Source organism: Hibiscus syriacus, unplaced genomic scaffold, assembly GCF_006381635.1.
Source record: "Hibiscus syriacus cultivar Baekdansim isolate YM2019G1 unplaced genomic scaffold, ASM638163v2 tig00110330_pilon, whole genome shotgun sequence".
Lineage (NCBI taxonomy): Eukaryota > Viridiplantae > Streptophyta > Magnoliopsida > Malvales > Malvaceae > Hibiscus > Hibiscus syriacus.
The window spans coordinates 1,031,546-1,054,147 of record NW_024062686.1 but is presented as its reverse complement, the minus strand read 5'-3'; the positions used below and the strand labels follow the sequence as shown (position 1 = coordinate 1,054,147).

At 35.9% G+C, this 22,602-nt stretch overlaps 3 protein-coding genes and 1 pseudogene across 10 annotated transcripts; 1 reads left to right on the top strand and 3 right to left on the bottom strand.

Annotated features, from left to right (window-relative positions):
* The first annotated feature begins 1,359 nt into the window (after window positions 1–1,359).
* Window positions 1,360–1,827, top strand: LOC120118990 (annotated as a pseudogene).
* Window positions 1,828–2,121: 294 nt separating this feature from the next.
* Window positions 2,122–6,382, bottom strand: LOC120118985. Of its 7 annotated transcripts, none has more exons than XM_039138895.1 (6): window positions 6,201–6,382; window positions 5,470–5,937; window positions 4,891–5,195; window positions 4,746–4,802; window positions 4,187–4,602; window positions 2,122–3,407 (listed from the first exon to the last, which is right to left on the bottom strand). In XM_039138895.1, the coding sequence occupies exons 2-6, from the start codon at window positions 5,886–5,888 to the stop codon at window positions 2,349–2,351; spliced, it is 2,256 nt and encodes a 751-aa protein (XP_038994826.1). In that variant the 5' UTR covers window positions 5,889–5,937; window positions 6,201–6,382; the 3' UTR covers window positions 2,122–2,348. The 7 variants fall into 7 exon arrangements, with proteins under 7 accessions (XP_038994826.1, XP_038994830.1, XP_038994828.1 ...); XM_039138899.1 differs by lacking the exon at window positions 6,201–6,382 and having other exon boundaries at window positions 2,122–2,472; window positions 2,668–3,407; window positions 5,470–6,133; XM_039138897.1 differs by lacking the exon at window positions 6,201–6,382 and having other exon boundaries at window positions 2,122–2,513; window positions 2,673–3,407; window positions 5,470–6,132.
* A 1,262-nt stretch (window positions 6,383–7,644) lies between these two features.
* Window positions 7,645–13,900, bottom strand: LOC120118984 (U-box domain-containing protein 4-like). Of its 2 annotated transcripts, XM_039138892.1 has the most exons (9): window positions 13,682–13,900; window positions 13,324–13,548; window positions 12,724–12,995; window positions 12,160–12,276; window positions 11,192–11,861; window positions 10,154–10,437; window positions 9,592–9,705; window positions 7,973–9,355; window positions 7,645–7,886 (listed from the first exon to the last, which is right to left on the bottom strand). In XM_039138892.1, the coding sequence occupies exons 3-9, from the start codon at window positions 12,988–12,990 to the stop codon at window positions 7,827–7,829; spliced, it is 2,895 nt and encodes a 964-aa protein (XP_038994823.1). In that variant the 5' UTR covers window positions 12,991–12,995; window positions 13,324–13,548; window positions 13,682–13,900; the 3' UTR covers window positions 7,645–7,826. The 2 variants fall into 2 exon arrangements, with proteins under 2 accessions (XP_038994823.1, XP_038994824.1); XM_039138893.1 differs by having other exon boundaries at window positions 12,724–13,548.
* Window positions 13,901–15,434: 1,534 nt separating this feature from the next.
* On the bottom strand, window positions 15,435–18,355 carry LOC120118987 (metal transporter Nramp3-like). The gene is made up of 4 exons (XM_039138901.1): window positions 17,692–18,355; window positions 17,287–17,423; window positions 16,524–17,176; window positions 15,435–15,827 (listed from the first exon to the last, which is right to left on the bottom strand). Exons 1-4 carry the CDS (start codon window positions 18,201–18,203, stop codon window positions 15,609–15,611), a joined length of 1,521 nt encoding a protein of 506 aa, XP_038994832.1. The 5' UTR covers window positions 18,204–18,355; the 3' UTR covers window positions 15,435–15,608.
* Between the last annotated feature and the right edge of the window lie 4,247 nt (window positions 18,356–22,602).

The window sequence follows — 22,602 nt, the reverse complement described above, 5'->3', positions numbered from 1 at the left end:
GGATGTGTTGAATTTATACAACAAATTGCAACAAAAGAATTAAAAATGTAGAAAATTTACCATGTTTTTTAAGGATGATGTTACTTTAAAAGGGCAAACACCAACGGTTTACAAATGAATAATCTTCCAGACACAAATTATGCAGTTGCAGCTACTCGAACATATTTTTTTTATTAGTCTAGGATGATTACGAGTGGTGATATCTGTTCTAAAGACTATCAGTCATTTGACAATGAACGTTTAAATATCCTGCAGTCGTTGGTGCTCGAATCTGGGATCTCTAAGATACACATATATAAAGGTCCTTTCCATTGCTTAAAATAAATTTCTTAATAAATGACCGAACCAGCATGGTCCAGCTTGCATAATTTATTATTGTATTCCTTTCACCCTAACGGGAGACATTTGCTTCAGTAGTCCTCAATGCTCTCTTCGGTTGACTTATGGAGGCTTCTGGATTTATTAAGTCAAGCTAGGTGAAGCTGAAGCTTTGTAAACAAGAGGAGTGGAAAGAAAAAAAATAGTAAATTACACGATAATCACTGTATTATGAGTATATTTATAATTGGATCATTGTATTTCAAAAAGTCACAAGCTAGGATTAATTTCATTTAGGAAAGAGCTAAATTTATCCTTTTTTTTTATTTAGGTGTATCACGTCATCAAGGAAATAAGAGTTAATGGTTCGATGATTAAATTGATAACATAAATGATTAAAGCATAACTTTTAAAAGTTCAACAATGACAATTGAACAAAACTAGAACAAAAGTGACTTATACGATAATTTTACTTTTTAATTTACTAATAATAAAAGTTAAATATTTATGTTTTATATAAAAGTAGAAGTCAATTCAATGATGTCAAATTGTATATTATCCTAAATGATAATTAAATGATGTGAAATCTATGGGTTTTTTTTTGGTTCTTTGAATCATTCACCAATACTGAATACACTATATAAGAAACGTTGCTTGCAAGCCAGCTAAGTGTTCAATTAACCTAGATTTTCAGGTTAAACAACTTTGTAAAAATTCTAAAAAGGAAGAGCCCAACCTAGATTAACCCAGTTCTGAATATTCTTATCTGAAGAGATCCAAGAATAAAGCTAAACGAGGTTGGTTCATGGATATTTCCAGTCAAACAAGGTTAATTAATCTTAAAACACACATTAATGTAATTTACAGTGTTAGTTTTATGATTTTTTAAATAAGAAAGTGTTTCTAGCTCGGTGTATATACGTATTTTTTTATTATCACTTGTTTTTTTTTTGCACATGAATCACAACTATAAATACCTCGGCAAAACCTCACGAAGTCCATCAGCAATAAACAGTCCTACCACAGGCCACCATCACAAAGATGAAGCTTTTACTTGCAACTTCGTTGTTCTTGTTACTGTTCTTGTCATCATCATTTGTCCAACTCTCATTTGCCAAACCCGGACCGCCTGCCCCAGCCACCGTCCCTTCGCTGTCTCGTTCTCCACCTCCTCTCAGTAATGTCTTTTTTACTTGGCATTCATGCATTTGATATAAGCGCTGTTATCTTTTAGAGTGTTAAATATAATCATATGATTAATATAGGGCATCCTTGTTTTGTTTTCATGAGACTAACGGGATTTTTATCTTTACTTGGTAATAGGTTTCTGCGATAGAAAGTGTGGGGAGAGATGTGCAGAGGCAGGAGTGAAAGATCGGTGCTTGAAGTATTGTGGGATATGCTGTGCCACGACTGTAAGTGTGTTCCTTCAGGTACTTTCGGGAACAAGTCCGAATGCCCTTGCTATCGAGACAAGTTGAACTCTAAGGACATCCTAAGTGCCCTTAATATTCCCACTTTCCGTTTAGACTTTCAGTGTGTTCGGTCCTCTGAGATCCACCCACCAACAATAATAATATGTATGTATGAAATAAAGTGTACTCTGTAAAACAAATTGCATTGCATCTTATTTCCCAACTACAATTATAATAAGAAGATTCTCCCCTTTTTCTTGTGAAAGATTTCATTGGTAGATTACTAGAACTGTACAGTAATATAATGATCCACACTCTTCAAAACTAAATGTGAAATTCCAAATCATAAGCCATAACAACAAATTGATTGAGACTTGGGATGAGTAGATGACCCATAAAGAAACTGATATCCACCATACAGAATGTCAAACTTTGAATCCGATCAAGATGGTAAGGGCACGTATGGACTGCCCTTGAAATATGAAAGAAGAAGATAAGAGAACGGACACCAAGCATGTACATAGAGATGAAACTAGGGCTGGAGAAGTCTAACAATGCTCTTCCAGAAGTTTGCTTTGAACATGTACGGATACAATATTCCAACTTAAGATTTAGTTATCCCGAGGATTTCCGGCTCCACCAGCCAGTGCCTGATTTTCGTTTCCCCCTCTTCCTTTTGTAATCAGGGACCTTGGATGACGAAGATACATCTGCGTCTGGTTGAACAGAAGGGTTTGCAGTGAGGTCATCTACAGGAGCAAGAACAGTAGGCTTTTTGGTAGGCATTGGCGGCTTTTTGGTGCCTGACTTTTGTTTCCTCCACTTCCTTTTGTTATTAGGGACCTTGGATTTGGACAGAGAAGAAAGCTTCATATCTGGTTGAACAGAAGGGTTTGCTGGGAGGTCATGTCCAGGAGCAAGAAGAGTAGGCTTTTCAGTTGGCATCAGTGGCTCCTCGGTGCCTGATTTTCGTCTCCCCATCTTCCTTTTGTTTTTAGGGATCTTGGATCCGGACATTGAAGGTACCTTCACATCTGGTTGAACAGAAGGGTTTGCAGGGAGGTCATCTCCTAGAGCAATAACAGTAGGTTTTTCAGTAGGCATCAGTGGCTCATTTGTGACTGATTTTCGTTTCCCCATTTTACTTTTGTTATTAGGGATCTTGGACTCTGACGTCAAAGATACCTTCTCATCCGGTTGAACAGAAGGGTTCGCAGATAGGTCATCTCCCGGAGCAAGAACAGCAGGCTTTTCAGTTGGCATCGGCGGATCCTCAGTGCCTGATTTTCGTTTCTCCATATTCCTTCTGTTATTACTGATCACAGACTCAGACGTCAAAGATAGTTTCACATCTGGTTGAGCAGAAGGATTGGCAAGAAGGTCATCTCCAGGAGCAAGAACAGTAGGCTTTTCGGTTGGCATCGGTGGATCCTCAGTGCCTGATTCTCGTTTCTCCATATTCCTTCTGTTATTATTGATCTCGGACTCAGACGTCAAAGATACCTTCACATCTGGTTGAACAGAAGGGTTGGCAAGGAGGTCATCTCCAGGAGCAACAACAGTAGGCTTTTTGGTTGGCGGCGGAAGCTCCTCTGTCGGTTTTGTTAAACCACTTTGAAAATTATACAACTCTTCCTTGGCAGCCTGGTTATGTATCAAAATTTCATCCTCAGTCTGCAAATATAATGAAGAATAGTTGCATTACAAATGAAAACAAGATGGTTGAATACGCATATCTGGAAACTAATACTAGTTAATATTCACAACATTTATAAATCAATCAAAACCGAATCCTGATGACAAAAACCGAGGATAATAAAATAGTGTGGATGTTAACTGAACAAATAAAGTAGGAATTACAAGAGGCAGGGAAAAGCAAGGAAGATTTTTTTCTAGTTTCATATTATTATGTGCAACTGAAAAACCTTCTTTTCCTACCCAACGGTATTACCAGAAGCAAAGAACGAAACCTAAAATCAAATTACAAGTACAATCCTTTGTTATCTTCTGCTACAGCAGTAAGAAAAGCAAATGATAAAAACGTAAAAATTAAAGATGACAATAAATTTTACAGAAAAGATGGAAGAATTTTTTTTTATAAAAGTTGGAGGTCTTGTTAAAAACTCCCTTCGTATTCGTCCACATACTAAGAAGTATATTAACGAACATTGGAAGGAAGAAAATAGTACCTCATAGTTTATTGAATAGAACATCCAATACATATGAAAACACGGAATACCCTCATACGGGGATATACACCATTACAAAAAAAGAATAACCTAAAATTCTCACATCCTCAACCACAAAACCCCAAAGAAAATCACCCTAATTCTGAGTTACATCTCCAGCAAAAAGGAAAAAACAACGCAGAAGGACATAACAGAAAAGAAAACCAACACCTGCAACCATTATAACTAAATGTTCAAGAAGAATATATAAAAAAGAGATCTCACGTTGTCATAAGAAACTGCAGCAAGATTCTGAGCAGTTCCCTCAATCACATCAGGAAAAGGTGCAACCTCTCCATGATTTGAAACTGCACTACTTCCAGGCATAAATAGATCTCCCATGTTACCCCCCTGAGATGTAACTGGGATTCGCTCTCCACTCCCAGCAGGAGAAGAGCGACTTCTAGAACCAGATAAAGTGTTGCATGGCATAACTGAACTCAATACATTAATGGAAGAGAACTTTTGAGGACTTCCATTAACCACACTGTCAACTCGGGTCTTTAACGTGTGAACTTGAGATTGAATCAGATCAATCTTTCCAAGGATATTTTCTAACCAAATATCACTGTCTCTGAATTCAAGACCTGACAATCCATCACTAATTACAATGTCTTCATTGCTATTGACCGTTTTGTTTCCTAAAATAATCAAGAAAATGGACCAAGATACACATAAGAGAGAGTCAATTTTTGGAAACACAATCACATCTATTTGTTGGACCTTGCTCTATAACACCTATGAGCTACACAGTTGCAAAAACCGAGTCAAATGTAATTCTTACCTAACTTACCATTATCACCAACATGAGCAGAAGTAGCAACAACAAATTTCTTACTGTCTGGGAGCAAAGAGAATATACTTATCAGATTTGGACTTGTAAAATGCTTACCCCATAAAGAATGATGATGAAATTTGTAGTTTCATACCATAATATGAGAAAAGGTTATGGTTTGACATATAAGATGCTAAATCAGCAGTATCTTCAACTCGCTTCCTTTTCCTCCTACTCATTATTTTCTTTCTTTGAATTTGAAAAGGTTGCGACTTCACATTAAGCCCCTCAAATGTGAGTTTTTCATATTCAAATTTCTTTCTCTGATCATACTCTGCAAGTTGTTGATCATACTTCAATGTCTGAGATCTAAATTCCTTAAGTTGCAATTCTAACCATTTACACCGCCACATAATGGGACGAATAAACCTCCTCCAATGATCTGTCAACTTTCTCTTCCTGGAAAATTTAGGAAAAGAAAGCAAACTGAATAATGCAACATGTATTTGGACATCAAACTGGAATACACATTATAAACGGAAACATAGTTTTATTTTTTCACAATTGCCAGACAAAAAAGTGTAAAGAATAATTCTATCAGAAAGAGTCAATATAATTTTATGTGCATTCATGGTGGTGAATTTTTAGAAGCCAACAAATTAAGGTAAAATTTCATTAATTATCAAAAAAATAGCACAAAACAAAATAGTTCGAGCTACCAAAAATAACGTACCTTAATAGGAACAACCCATCAAACATTGATCCCAATGGATTCTCACTGCATAATGCCGAATCAACTTCAACGTCACTTATTGCCGAGTCATTCTCGGCCCCAGATACCGTGCCACCAAAAGAACTCGAATTCTCAGTGGTATCCTGACATTCAGCATTAGCCAAGCTATTCATGTCAGAGTTTGTACATTCAGTTATGTTAATCTCCATGTCCTCGGTTCCTTTGGGTATCGTTCCTTCTCCTACACCATTAAGAGTTCCCTCACCAAAGTTGTGGTCCTCACAATTGCTCACAGAATGCATAAACTTATCTTTCGAATCTTGGGACAAGCTTCCATTTCCATTACCATTTGAAACCATTTCCATCATTGTATTAGACTCGTTTTTTGGCTCCAATTCAGAGCCTATACTAATCATCATAAAGACCTCTTCAATTCACTAATAAGTCAACTTAATTAAAAAAAACTACCTTCAAAATTCATATCAAATTCAACATTACCATTTTAAATAAGCAAATTGAATTTTTAAAAGAAAGAGACTACAAGTAAATGCCCCATAATCAAAGCGCAAAACGTGAAAAGCTAAAAATAAACCCGAAAGAACGAATTTTCCAACTAACGATGAGTTAGAACACAAGGTTATCATAAAGGAAACACGAAATTTACGCATTGAAATCCACCTAAATCGCAAGACACAAAACCCTAAAACAGGGAGCAGAGAAGAGGAAAAAACCTAGCATTCGAGGTTATTAACATCTGGGGCTTGGATTGGTGAAGTGTTAGCGCCGCCGTTGGCAATTATCCGTTTGATGGATAGAAAGTTGAAATTCTAGGAAAGAAAAGGAAAGGAGAAATTGCAAGGGTGTGGGTGTAGCAGATGTTCGCTGTAGACTTGTTTCCCCAGTGGAAAGGGATTAATTAAAAGCAGATACTCCATTAGAAAAACAGGATATGAAAGATTCGTTATTTTGGGCCAAGTCCCTACATAATTCGTTTTATGTTCCCGAGTCCCTATCGAATCACCTCGTAACAAAAATGTAAAAAAATAATTATTAGTTTTGATCTATTTTAATATTTAAATTTTTATATTTTTTTAAAATTATATTTAACATTTAATTCTTATTTTAATCTAGTACCCGTTGTTAAAAATTTGACACATTTAATATTTAAACTATTAGTTTTGATTTGTTTTAGTACCTAAACTTTTATTTTTTTCCTTCAAAATTTAATGTTAAGTTTTTAACGGGTACTAAAATGAAACAAAACTTGAACGAGTTAACGTTAGATATTGTTTTAAAAAAAATAAAAGTTTACGTACTAAAATGTACGAATTGAAACTCTAAACCTTCGATCATAATATTTACCACCAAAACACCCACTCAAGTTACAGTAAGCTTCCTTTCAAAGCTTATCATGCTTAGCCTCCATCAAATTGAAATTAGGTAAACCTAACAACAAAAAACACAGCCATCTCTCTAACATTTGGTTTCTCTTAATCTTAGTAAGAAGGAAAATAAACAAAACCCAGATTTCACTATCTTAATGCTTGGTCTTAATAAAGCTTTTGTTTTCAAGTAACCTTTTTTATTTGGTGGATTTAGTTAAATCTATTATTTTGTGGTTTGCTGAGAAGTGGGACATCTGGATTCTGTTCATGAATGAATATTTTGGCTGGAATTTGGTGATTTCATCACCGGTAGCCACCCAAAGGAGCTTGTTTACCAGAATTGCTTCTTTTTTAATGATTGGCCAAAGGTAATTCTCCAACAAAAGTAAAAGATGTCCAGTCCATATATTTTTATTTATCCATTAAAAAAACACAAAATTTTATTTTAACATAATTTAACAATTGTGATAAAGGACGAATCAAGCGATCTCGGTGATTAAATGGATGATTGTTTTCCCTCAAGTCTCAAGTTCAAGCACAATATCTGCGAGAGTGTTTAGTGTTTAACATCAAAAGTTGCCTGCAAAGACAAGAAGCATATCTTACAATCATGAAATCAATCCGAATGTTTAACAGTGTAGGAAAAATAACGAGTCAAAAACATGATCAATGGGATGAAGATTATTCACTCATTCCATCCCCAAGCATGCTGCGAAGTTCAAACTCCAGATGAAGACACACGTGTAGGAAAATCTATTTCCAACATTCTCAATTTCTCCATATTCAAGAAGAGGGGGAAAAAGAGAGAAATATTCACAAGTGGACTCTCAATTAAATCTTCCACAAGTTATCCTTGTAAATCTGTAATTTCAAGCAGCAAAACTTGACCTGCATTATTTACATCAAATGTACATATAACAAACTGTATAGACCCAAAACTTTGAATGGTAGTGAAGGTTGTTTTCCAGACTTTCAGCCTCTTACAGCATATCCATGTTTAGTGTTTTGAAGGCGGCTAATAAGTGCTTGTGCCTGCAACAAACATCGGCTTTATGATGTTGTTCAATTTTCCGAAATTGAAGGAATTAGATTTTTTTTTTAAAAAAAAAACATTGTACCTTCTCTTTAGCTCTCGGGGTACCGGATTTGGACAATTCCACTAATGATGGAATAGCTCCTTCTTGCAGAACCAAATTGCAAAATCTAGGACTGCATATGCAGAGATGTAAAAGAGCAGCTGCAGCATTTTCCTTTCCTCTGGCAGATCCAACTTCAACAACCTCAACCAGAATGGGAATCCCACCATGTTGTTCAATTGCAGTCCTCCCTTCAGGAATTGTAGCAAGCTTTGCCAAAACAAATACTGCCTTATCAACCATTCCAGCTGTTGACTGCCAAAACAAATCCACAAGGTATCTTACAGCACCAGCCTGCACAATTCGGGCCTTATTTTCATGAAATCTTGACAGATTAAACAAGGCTGTCGCTGCATCTTTTTTCCCCCTAGGAGTACCATTCAACAGCAAATCAACCAAAGGCCTGATTGCCCCAGACCTTCCAATCTTGACTCTGTTATCCTCGATGACCGAAAGGCTGAAGAGAGTGGCAGCTGTGTTTTCTTTAGCAACAGGACTTCCTGTCTCAAGAACATGAATCAGAGGATCAATTGCATTTGCATTAGCAATATCTGTTTTGTTGCTATCAATATTTGATAAGTTAAGAAGTGATGTAACAGCATTTTCCTGAGTCTTTGTATCTGGTGAATGAAGCAAATCAACTAAAAAGCTAATTGCCCCGAAGTTCGTTATTATAATCCGATTATCCCTATTCTGCTTGGAAAGAAACCTGAGTTTAGCTGTGGCCTCCCTTTGAATATCAATTGATGTATTCTTCAAGTCCTCAACCAACTTTTTAACCCAACATGGATAGGGCGCATTTAAACTCATAAACTTCATTGGATCAGGTAACATCACATTGGTTGACTCACACCAGTTTGCAATTAGTGCCTTCACAGTGTAATTAGGTATAAAAGAGGTATGAGTCAACTTCTGTCGTGTCTTGGGGCACATAGTGAGCCCAAGATCAATCCATTGTTTGATGAAAGCACGCTCATAGGTTTTTCCTGATGCCACAATCACTGGATCAATCATTAGCTCTAGAGAAAGGGGGCAGATGAAATCAGAAGGTATGAGAACAGGGCTGCTGATCTGAGACTGTTTTATTAAGATAATGCGATGATGCATGCGAGTTACAAGAGCAATAAGCTTATCAATATACTCAACTTCTGCAGTTTTATCATCTTGTTCAGCATTCTCCTTCAACTTTTCAAGTGCCACAGCCTCTATCAGAATCTTCTGATTTGAATTCAAGTTCAATCTCTCAGCAATTATCACTAATATTTCTGCCCTTGGTCCAGAATTATCCAGTCGATCCCTTATGGCCTCCTCAATGACGGATGAAATTTGTTCATCTCCCACATGCTTAATTTTCTGCAAGCAGTGCTGTGATCAATCATACCAATTGTTAGACATCCTCAAATGGGGATACCTCTTCAAATCGAATCAAAAGGATATCTATATTTTCTCACAGCTTAAAACTTTATAGGTTAGATGTCATTGACCCTCCAAAAGATGACTTCTCATCTCAATAAATTCCTTTGGTAGCCATAGAAAGAACATGACAGTTATAAAAACAAAATTACAAGCTTTAACTTCGATGATTTTGGGTGGTAAATTACCTCAAGGGAAGCTGAACTCAATTCATAAGGAATATGTTGATTGGAAGACTTGAAAGGGAATATGTCCAAGCTAAAATTCCGAATCTTTGATATTAATGACTCAACTTGCAGAACCTAGACATAAAATGGAAAAGAAGGTGGTTACCAAAGCCTCCAAGGTGTTGGCTAATAGCTGCTTATAAGAAAATTCAATTCTTCTATGATATTGTTATCTAGAACACACACATCAGAGCAATTCTCACCTGAATATGATCAAACATTCAAGATTCAGGAAATAGGGCACAAATTTATCCCGAAAGCTACAAGTTCGAATAAGAAACATGATGAAATTATGTCTGTCCAAGTGGGCAGAACATACATCTGATTAGTTATTGCACAAACAATAACCAACAAGAAGCATCACGAAAGGAAGTACTAATGCTACCAAGAGTAACCGATCAAAGCTTCATCATATTAGGAGCTTTCCAATGCCAAAATGGTTAGTTTAGGTGCTTTTCTTAGCTACAACTAAAATAAAATTGCAAAATAAAGTAGCAAACTGAAAATATAAACCGTAACTTACAAAATAAACTTTACTGAAAAGGGGTTGCCAGCTTTCAAATTGCCCTCGCAGTTCTTCTACAGAGAGACTCAATTCTTCAGATGCCTTGGTAAGCACTTCATCAGAAGTAATTTTAGAATCGAAGATTTCTTCAAGAATTATGGGCTGCAACAACTTTAGTATCTCTTCTGTTTTCAGGTAGTACTTATGAACTGGTTCTGAGTTAACGTTCTCAAGAGATGACAAATTGAAAAATGAAGAAATGTTTCTAAGAAGTGTTTCTAACAAAGACTTCCTCGTGTGATCTGTTTCAAATATATATATATATATATATATATCAAGAAAGATCGCAAGTGAGAAAGAGCAGCAGCGGGTGGAAAACAGAAATAATAATAGGCAACTACAATGCACAACATGAAACATATGAAAATATGATTTATTTGTCCAAAAGATATAATCAATTCATCAGGATTTAGTCCCATGTGAGATATCAAACAAATAAACTAATGTTACTGCTTTGAGGTGACAAGATTTAGGCAAAAATTTCATAAGGTATAAGGTTTTAAAAACTTTTGGAATCATTATGATTTTGACCAATTCCAGCATGTCAGGAACTTCAAGGTGAAAATATTCTCTTAAAGTTCATGATACCATCCATTGACCATGTTACAGAAGATTTTATCTAGGTTATCATTTTGTCTTCCCATTCTTGATTATGTTTCAGAATTGGGGGGCAGAGGGGGGCCAGTTGTTTCCATGTAAAAGCCACCCTCCTATATGTCTATTCATATTCAGAAAAGGAAAGGAAAGAAAATGCAAAGAGACATCTCAGTATCATCATTGAGCATATAGGAAAGGAAAGAAAGGGTAGAAAAACAAAAGAAAGAATTAAAGGAAATGAGGCTCAATAAACCTCTAATAAAAATCTACATATAATTATTCAAATATAAATCATGAAATAAATGAATTGGAGAATGCTTTCAGCCAATCATCACTGATCGACAATGTATTAGGAAGGTCTCTCTCAATGAAGTGTACTGGATGTGATTAAGCTCTTACCAGATTGACTAGTAGACTGTGACTTGGGCGACATTTGATGGTTGCTTCTAGAATTTAGAAAACTATTTGAATCCTTTGGCAAGCCAGATGCTGCATGCACAAGAAGCGGACAGGGCTGATTCAAACTCGACTTCATCAGATCAGGCAGCTTCACATTGTTTACCTCACACCAGTTTACAATTAGCGCCTTTATTGTGTAATTAGGTACAAGATATGTATGAGACAACTTCTTTCGTGTCTTCGGGCACACAGTGAGCCCAACATCAAACCATTTCTTGATGAAAGTGCGCTCATAGGTTTGTCCTGATGCTACTATCACCGGATCAGTCATTGGCTCTAGGGAAAGGGGGCAGATGAAATCAGAAGGTATGAGGACTGTGCTGCTGGTCTGAGATTTTTTTGTTAACACCAAGTGATCATGCATGTGAATTACCAGAGCAATAAGTTGATCAATACACTCAACTTCTGCAGTTTTATCAGCTTTTTCAGCATTCTCCTTCAATTTTTCAAGGGCAACCACCTCTAGCAGAATCTCCTGGTTTGAATTCAAGCTTAAGCTCTCAGCAATTCTTACTAATACTTCTAAGCTTGGTCCAACACTGTCTGCTTGATATCTCATGGCTTCCTTAATGAGAGCTGATGCTTGTTCATCTCCTCCATGCTCAATTTCCTGCAAGTAGTGCTGCGATCAATCATACCATTGCCGCACCTCTTGAAATGTGGATACCTCTTTAGAGTTTAAAACCCCTTTAGCATTCTTTAAACTCATAAATCGAATTAACAGCATATCTATTACTTCCTCACATCTTAGAACTTTATAGGTTAGATGACATTCACCCTCCAATAGATGACCTCTCATCTTAGTAAAACTTTTGGTAATCATTGAGAGAATATAATAATTATGCTCTACTTATAAACACAGGAAAAAGTATAAGCTTTAACTTCAATGGTTTTGTGTAGTATATTACCTCAAGTGACGCTAAACTCAATTCATAAGGGAGATGTTGATTGGAAGACTTCAAAAACTTGAATATGTCCAAGCTAGAATTCTGAATCTTTGATATTAATGCCTCAACTTGGAGAACCTAGACATATAAAGAAAGAGAAAGCGGTTATCCAAGCCTCCAAGGTATTGAATAATAGTTGCTTAAATGAAAATTCGGTTCTTCTATGATATTATCATCTAGAAGACACCCATCAAATCAATTCTCCACCTGAATATGATAAAAAATTCAAGAATCGGGACTTAGTGGGGGCTAAATTTATTCTAAAAGCCACATGTTCTTGTAATTACTCTTGCATTAAACATGATAAAATTATGTCTGACCAAACAGGTAAAACATATATCTGATTTGTTATTGCACGAAAGGAAATACAATTGCTGCCAAGAATAACAGAGCAGAGCTTCATCATATCAGGAGTATGCCAAAGCCAAAAAAGTCAGTTTAGGTACTTTGCTTCTCGGCCCAGCTATAACTAAAACAAAATTTGTGTAGTAGCATAGCAAATAGAAAATTTAACTTGTAACTTACTAAGTAAACTCTACTCAAAATGGGTTGCCAGCTTTCAAATTGCTCTTGCAATTCTTCTATAAAGAGACCAAATTCTTCAAATGCCTTGCTAAACTCTTCATCAGAAGTAAATTTTGCATTAAGAATCATGGGCTTCAACAAGTTTAGCATCTCTTCTGCTCTCCGGTAGTACTTTCGAACTGGCTCTGAGTTAATGTTCTCAAAAGATGACAAATTTGAAAACGAGGAAATTTTTCTAAGAAGTGTTTCTAAGGAAGAGCTCCCCATATGATCTGTTTCCAAAAAGTAATAAGGACAAAAAAAGAGCAGAGGGTAAAAAGCTGAAATAATTATAGGCAACTACCGTGCAGCCTGAAAACAATAACATAAGAATATATGTTTAATTTGTCAAAATGCTTATAAGTGAATCCCACCTGATACATAAAACAAACAAACTTATGTTATTGTATTGAGAGGAAACAAGGTTTAGGCAAACATTTCATGAGTCATAAGGTTCTCAAAACTTCTTGGAACCATTATGGCTTTGCAAACACCAGTGAAGTCAATAGTCAACACATCCAGAAATTGCAAGGAAATGATATCTGATGAAATAAGAGACACCTCAATGATGATCTTTCAGCAATTTGTATGGGTCAATGATCTTTACAGTGGCAGGGTTCTCAAAACTTCTTGGAACAATTATGGCTTTGCAAACACCAGTGAAGTCAATAGTCAACACATCCAGAAATTGCAAGGGAATGATATCAGATGAAATAAGAGACACCTCAATGATGATCTTTCAGCAATTTGTATGGGTCAACGATCTTTACAGTGGCAGCTCTGATTCTCCAAGTGGTTAAACAAAAACCAAAACGCAAATATCAGAATTAAAACTGAAATAAACTCGGCAGTAAACATATATTTCACAATTTAAAAAAAAAATGAAAAAGTAAACTGAGAGAAAAGGAAGAAACAGTACCTGAATGCAACTTTGAATTCAAGGATTTTGGGTGTCTTCCTTCTTTTCTTTGTTCTCTTGATCTTAGTTGAAATAAATAAAACCCATATTTCACCAGTTTGATTCCGGGTCTTAAGGCTTTTCATTCAAGTAATCTTCTCTTTCAAAAAGAAAAAGTTGTTTTGAGGATTAAATATTAACGAGTTCTATTCTAGTCAAATTTATTATTTCAGTGTTTTGCTAAGGAGGTTGCTTAGACATTCTCGGCGTTCAAGTAATTTTCTTTTATTTTCGTACTACGATTTATTTATGAAAAAAAAAGAGACCAACACGGTTTAATATTTCAATCATACGCATAAGCATGTGACAATTTTTTTTTTTCGGTAACAAGAACAAAAGGGACACGAAGTGTTAAAAACTGGCAGGAGCTAAGGCTCCCGTAATGAGCCCGTTATCGTTCTGAAGAAACGGGGAGATCGCAGCAGGGGGATTATCATAACAGAAAGCCCCACAGGAACCGTATAGCCATTCCGGGCAAGAGCATCAGCCACTCCGTTGGCTTCTCGGTGAACAAGGGATATATCGACCGTCCAATCTCTTTGAAGCAGATCACGGATTCTCCGAACCAGCATCGGCTCATTATCGTGGAATTGGATCTTATGCAGTCGTATAGCTTCAGCATTATCCATTTCCGCTATGATATGTCTTACTTCATAATTCCAGGCTAAATGGAGGGCGTCGAGAAGAGCCCACAGTTCAGCATGAAGAACCGAACAACGCCCAATGTTGCGACTGTAACCCACGATCCAATCACCATTATGATTTCGAATTAAACCACCTCCAGCAGATTCCTTTGAAGACGGATTAACCGCTCCATCCGAGTTGAGCTTAAACACATCAGTCTCGGGAGGACCCCAAGCACTAGTTCTGCTTTGGCGAGGAAGCGAATTTACATGCCTCCAAGATCTACTAAAAATCGAGCGCGCCCAGGCTTGCACAGTCTGAATGATTGCCATTGACGATCAACTTTCGCCATTAAAGGTAATGTTGCACCGGTTTTTCCAAAGCTGTCAAAGCATGATTCCGAACAAATGCTTCCAACAGTAGATATTTCCATTGGTTCATGCCGCCACTGCATGTGACATTTTTAATCCGAGGAGCCAAATCATTCACTTGGATAACTGTTAGTGCCACCATATGGCTGTTTGGGAATAGCCATTTGAACTCACCCTAGGAAAATTATATATAGAAAAGACTCTTCTGAGTATAATCACGGATTAATGTGAGAAAAGTAGTCAGATTCAGGGAGTAAATAAAACGTTATCCCCATAATTTGTATTGAAACTTATATTTTCCTCCAAATTGTCATCTGAAGTATCAGTTTCCAAATTGATGAACTTCGGTTACACAGTTTAATACCTAAATTTATCTTTTCCAACATTAGCTGAATGTATCAAAATGTGTGACCAACTTAAATTTAGATATCAAAACATCTGACAGAAAATAAGTTCATATTAAACAAAAATTATCGGTACTAATTTGAATTATGAAACTAAATTCATGCACCAAATAGTATATTAACCACTTTTTAAAGTCAAGTTGAATTCAATCTGTTTATCTTTAAAATTTTAACAACCCAAATTTTCCTCAAGTCCTGGCCTAGTTTCTTTTCATTTTCTTTTAACTGAAATATTGTTATTGCTAAAGCTTATATAATCCATACATTCTTCAAAAACATGCAACCTACAGGCTACAAGCATGTTGTTTGAAACAGCAGTCCAGCAAAAGTACGCTTACTCAACTGAGCTTTGTACATAAAAGTCCCTATATAAATATGCATACGCAGAAAAACATATGCTTTTAACTGGATAAATTCATCTGTGAAAACAGACCTCAATTGTTCCTAAATCAATCGACCGATATCATGGCTTGACAAGGGTGAGATACATCACTCAATTCCTTGAGTCTGTTTTGGTGGTAACAAGCGTCGCCAAGCAGATGGCATAAAACCTCGAGCAACAAGGTAGATTATAAAAGCAATATATGCGCCGGTAAACGCAAACACTATGCTTGTGAACATTACACCAGTGACTTCTTCGGAGAAAAAGTCGAGAAGAAGATACCCGTTGATCACCATCACCAGCACAGCCACGAGCCATGCAACCGTCTGCAATGGACACAGAAAAAGTTGTGTAACTGCATAATCAAAAACAGTGGCATAATATACATGATGGAAGTGAAAGTCAGGCATCAGTAAATGAGCTATAATATGAATTTCCACATGTTAAAATACCCGCTAATCCACATATTGCTACCACAATAATCTCTCTGAATTTCCTATAACAGTAACCCTTATCCCTCCAAGTCGGCAGAAGAGACGGAACAAAAACTCTTCTAAATCTTAGAAATGTAAACATCGGAAGCTCAAGAATAGGGAATATAAACCAGCCGATAGACACAAGAATTCTTTTAGACAACAATAGTTGTATGTATTCCCCTGCCAGAAAAGAGTTTAGGATTTTCTAACTACTATCACGTTGTCACACCATTATCAGTAAATTAATCACATTTTTCACAATAGAGAAGCAATGAGCTGTTCTGAAATAAGGGCTAATTACGACCTCTAGATCAGAAAGACAAACCGCCTCTTATCAAAATTAACCGATTAAAATAGTATTAACTAAATCACTTTAGGCTGCATGTATACAAATGAATTCAAATCAAACTATTTCATTGTAAAAAATATAGAATGTCATTCTTCATGATTAAGTCTCATCACCGGCTAGTCAAGTACACTAGAACTCCCTTAGGCAAGAAAGTTGGTATCTCAGCAAGGCACAAAATAAGGGGATTAGCAGCATACCTTGAGCACAGAGCCAATTTTGAAGGTACCCATGATTTGCTCCTTAGATACCAAACAAAGAAGTGGGATAAGAGCAAAGGGGATTTGAATAGATTGAAGCACATTAAGCCATTCATTTAATTCATCTAAAGCTGATTCAGAAGTATCGAAAATAAGAGCAACTATCATAGTAGGAACAATTGCAAAACTCCTAGTGATCAATGCTCTCATCCATTTTTTCAACCTCAAGTTCAAGAAACCTCCCATGATGAACTGCCCTGCATAAGTGCCAGTAATAGTGCTACTTTGTCCAGCTGCTAACAGCCCGATAGCCCAGATATATAAAATTGGGAATAATCCACCTCCAAATTTTTCTTGAAGATACTGCCCTGCATTCACAAGTCCAATACTATCGGCTACTTCTGTGCCATAAAATGCCTTGGCAAAAACAGTTGTGACAAACAGATTGATTATAAAGGAAATCAAAAGCGCTGCAGCAGACTCTATCGAGTAATAATTGAGAGCTTCTTGCACTCGGCCTTTCTTGCTTTGATCAATTTCCCGTGATTGCACGAGAGCAGAGTGCAAGAATACATTGTGAGGCATGATAATGCAGCCCACGATTCCCACCGCTTGTTTGATGGTTTTGGAGCCAAGTTTTGGAATCAGAATACCTGCGAAAACCAAACCATTTGATCATCACTCAACTGCAATACGGTATGAAAATGGAACTTATTAGTATCAAAGAAATTGCTACAGCCAACAATGGAACGGAGTGCCTCACCAAGAAGAAGTTCAGTGCCACTGGGTTTTGTTTGACCAAACATCCAAGCAAATGAGACCGCCATTATAGCAATGAGGACAGCAAAAAATGCTTCCAGCTTCCTCACTCCATAGTTTTCAAGAAACAAGAAGACAAAACTGGAACAATGTAAAGAGAGGAAAGTGGTTATACTGCACCAAGTTATGTTGATGTACAAGCAAGCTACTTCGGAAATGCAAGGAAATAAATTAATCAGGGTTTGACAGGAAAAAGAAAAGAAAAGAAAAAGTCACTTTCCTTGTTTGCTTAGACAAAATTGTTTTTTATATTAACTAAAAAAACTCGAAAATCTTCAAAATTCAGGGACATATACTATAAAAAATTTGAAAGAAGAAAATAATTCATCAAAATCAATAAGATACTGACCAATCACAAGCTGTAATAACAACACCAGCCCACAAAGGCAAAGCACCGTTAGTCAAAATCTTAAGAGCAATAGCACTTCCAATAACTTCCTGTATATCAGCTCCAATCAAAGCCAACTCCGTCATTACCCACAAAATAATCCTAGCCCAAGTCGGGTACTCTTCTCTACACAGCTCAGCCAAGTGCCTCCCCGTCGCCACACCAAGCCTAGCCGACAACAGCTGAACCAACAACCCAATAGCCGTAGCCCACATCAGCAGCCACAGCAAAGAGTAACCGGCTATAGCTCCGGCTTGAAGATCCCCTTCTAAATTCCCAGGATCCAAAAACGCAATCGACATCAAAAAACCGGGTCCGGTGAAAAGCCAGAGCTTTTTCCAGGAAAAAGGGGGGACACCCAGTGAGTCTTCATCTCCCGTTTCATTGACTCCTACGATGTGGACTTTTTCGCCTGACTCGTACGCCACATCCTGGTCGGATAATAACGGTTGCCGGTTGTCTTCTGGTGGCATATTCCGGTTTGCCGGCCTCCGACGAGGATTGCTTTTGCTTTGGAATTTAGTTTTAGCTACGAAAAAGAAGGAAAGGAAAGCTTGGGTTGAAGCAAAAGAAAGAAATGGATAACTACGTATCTTTCCCACTCTCTTTGCTCAATGTTACCGACTGTTGTCTTGTTTTTTTCATTTCCATATTTTTTATTAGTAATTTATAGTAAAAAGAATAATCTCTTCATCACGTGACGATCCTATGCCATGTGAGATTTATTTTGATTATTATATTTTACGTTTTATTATATAAATTAAAAATATTTAATTTGTTATCCTAGTTTTCAATCATTAGATATAAGATTATTATATAAATTGACATATGATTTGATAACTTTTTAAATTGATTTATTAATTCTTTTATCTCAAATTAGAATCTAATTTGAAAATAATTTTTATATTGATACTTAAACTCTTTCAAAATATATATATGAATAAATGAATAAATTATAGTTTTCCCATTTTACAATAATTTTTATATTGATACTTAAACTCTATCAATATATATATATATTGATACATAAAAAAACAATAATAGGTCAATTTCATAATGTCATTCCAGTAATATAACAACCTCCAAATGAGGCAAACTCTAAAATTATATTATAAACATAAAGAAATGAATAAATTATAATTTTCCGATTTTACAATCTTATTTTTGTGATGCTAGAAGAAGAAAAAAGAATCAAATGAGGCGAAACGACGTGGCATAATAAATTTTAAAGGGGTGGCGGGTTGCAACTTGCCCGGGCAGAGAGAGGAAAGCGCGAGGAATGATGAGCGGAGATGTGCCATGTATGTGGGGACGACACGCAAGCGTACTTGTGGCCGTGGATGGCTTGTGGTAGCACGAGTTTTTGTGACCTTCTACGATTAACCCGAGAGGATTTTGGATAACTCATTAACCTTGTAAAAAGCCTGCTTCAAAGTTGAGTTGGAGTGAGCATGGTATGAGCCCAAATAAATTTAAAAAGGGGTTTTTTTTAGTTGGGAGCAAAGTTGGAAAACCAAGGAAGTAATTATATCTCTAATATTTTCAAAGACTGATAAGGTCACGACTGAGAATAAGGAACAAAGCTTTCCTTTCTCTTTTCATTTTCTTTCCCTATTTTTGTCTTATTTCATTCTTCATCTTCCCTCCATTCCTTCTCAAGTGGAAGCTCAAATGAGAGAACTTGTTAAGCTTACATCTAATATGTGATTCTTGAGGTAAGTGTTGTAATCTACATTGCTATGGCTCAATTTCAAGTTCTCTTTCTCATTAGTTGGTCATAATGGCTATAGGTAGGGGGTCTAAAGTGGTTTTGAAAACTCTTCGCAAACCAGCTCGGGAGTTTTTTTTTATAGTTTTCAACCTTTGAAAACCTTTTTTAATTTATTTTTAGGTTCCTAAGCGAGTTAGTAACTCCTTACTTGTCTTTTGATTAGTGAAAGAAGTTGGAGAAAGCTCCAAGAGCAAATACAAAGAAAAGCTAGTGTTTGGTTGAACCTTGAGTGGTTTTCAACGACTTAGGATCAATGTAACACTTCTCTAACTTATTTATACCACTTGTAAGTCATTATGTGTGTTTAGATAGCTTGTAAGAGTTTATGGATTATGTAAGTGCATTCATGTTATCTTATAGTTTATGATGTTATACATAATGAAATTTGACCTACTATGACACTTTTTAACTTACATAAGAGTTAAATAACTTTTAAGGGCATTAGGGAGGCTTGAAGGTAGGGCGGGAAATTATCAATGGATGAGTGGACTATCCACCCACCCGCCCCGAATAAATGGATGAAAACCCGCTGTGAAAAAAATGATTGGCGGGTGATAGGTCGGGTCGGATATGGATGAATTTTTTTTGACCCATCACCCGCAGCATTCATCCACCCATCAATATATCCATCCATATATATATATATATATATATATATATATATATATATATATATATATATATATATATATATATATATAAAAAAATAAACGGATGATTGTCACATGACTAGGTTTGAAAGAATGAAAGCCCTAATTTTAATCTTTTATCTTTTCATTATGTTGTCTTAATGCCTTTAGCCACCTCTCTCCCCTGGTTAGCTTCACTTTACCAAGTTTGAAACTTGATATTCTCAAGCTTCAATGCTTCACTTTCTCAACACATTCATGTAAGTTCTCTCATCTTTTAGTAATTCACTTGAGTTCAATCTGTAATTTTATATTCATGTAAGTTCGATCTGCAATTATTTAGTAATTAGTTTGAGTTTTATTTTTGGTTTTGGTTTTTTTAGTCATGGATATGGAAGATACATCATATAGTAGCACCTCAAAATCCTATGTCATCTCTCCCTTAACTCAAGGCTCATCTCCTGACATCTATAATATCATGTCATCTTTATCTCCAACTCCTAGTGTAAGCCCTGAACCAAAACTAGTTGAGGAGGTACCTGAAACTACAGCAAAAGTGGCTCCATATGATGCTTTTAAAAAATCCTCAACGATCACCATGGGTCCACCTCAAATACCACCTCGTATTTCCAGAAAACTTACATCACCAGTTTGGAATCACTTCGAGAATATGACAGTGAATGATGAAGAGAAAGCGAAATGTGTGCATTGTAGCTGATATTACTCTGCCAAAGGCAAAAATGGTACCTCTCATCTGAAAGATCATATTGAACTAAGGTGCAGTAAAAAGCATAGTACACATGTTGATTTGCGCCAAAAACTATTGTCTATCAATCGTAAACAAAATTCAACATCACAACTTGAGAACCATGTGTTTTCTCAAGAGGCATCATGAAAGGAGCTCGCTAACATGGTTATTCTACATGAATATACATTGTCCATTGTTGCTTGAATCCAAGCTTTAAGATAACTACCCGTAATACCTTGAAAAACGACATCATGAAGATGTTTAACAGTGAGAAAACAAGCTTGAAGAAGCTCTTTGATGGTCATGTTGGAATAGTGGCTATTACTAGTGATATGTGGACAACGTCGAATCAGAAAAAATAATACATGGTTGTTACATCACATTTCATTGATGATCATTGGATTTTGCGGAACAAGACTTTGAGGTATACATTTTTTATAGTTTATGGCTTATAATGGTTTTGCTTCTTTTCATGTTTGCGGATGTAATATAATTTTATTTAGTAAACACTCGAAAACCATGATAATTGGCTACAACTTCTAATGGCATACATTTTTAGCTAAAATATTGGCTACAACAGTCTATTATCATAATGCTTAAGTGAGTTAAGTCTTAATTTAATAACTCTAATTACGCAAAAAACTAACATGGGTCACTGAATTAATTATCTATATTGGCTACAACATTAGACTATCATGTAATATAATTAATTGTCTACAACTTCTAATGGTGAATAAGATAGTTTCTCGTAAATTAACAGTAGACATTCATTATTATTCTAACATAGTTGGTGTTTTTAGGATTACATTCTATTATTATGCTATTTTTACTCTTATAAATATTGCAGCCAATCATTATTGTTCTAAAATACTATATTTGTTTCATTGAGTCACAACTGATTTGTATTTTTTATTTGTTAAATCCATAGGTTTGTTTATGTCTCTTGTCCACATACTGCCAATATACTTGCCCAAGTTTTGGTGGATACTCTGAATATGTATAATATAGTTGAGAAAGTTTCTTCTGTGGTTCTTGATAATTGTTCGACAAATGATGCAATGAATGATGTTTTACAAGAGAAATTTGATCCTGATAGTTTGTTGTTGGATGATGAGTTTTTGCATTTGCGTTGTAGTGCAAATATACTAAATCTCATTGTGCAAGATGGTCTGCAAGTAATTGTTGGTGGTATTGAACAGATTTGTAATTGTGTTGTATTTTGGACAGCCACTCCTAATAGAGTTCAAAAGTTTGAGGATAAGACTAGAGCCTCGAAAATTGATTGTTCTAAAAAGTTGCAACTTGATTGTAAAACTAGGTGGAATTCGACCTATTTGATGCTTGTTAGTGTTATGCCATATAAGAATGTCTTTGGTAACTTGAAAACTCAAAACCCCAGGTGTAACATCCCAAAATCTGGGTCAGTGACTAAAATGAGAATTTTTAAAATTTGGTGATAAAAGTAGAATAATTAAATAGTTCAATGACTTATTGGAAATATAATTGAAGGTTGTTTAGTAATTATTGAATAAATTAAAGGGTAAAATGGTCAATTGATAAGTAAGATTTTTATTTTCCTTTATAAGATAAGGGAACCACGTGGAAAGGGAGAGATTTCTCCAGAGTTTTCTTCTTCTCTTTTTATTTTTCTTTCTTCTTCACGTGGAAGCCAAGAGCAAAGGTGAGTTTCTGGTTAATTGATTTCTTGTTGAATTTTAAGTTTG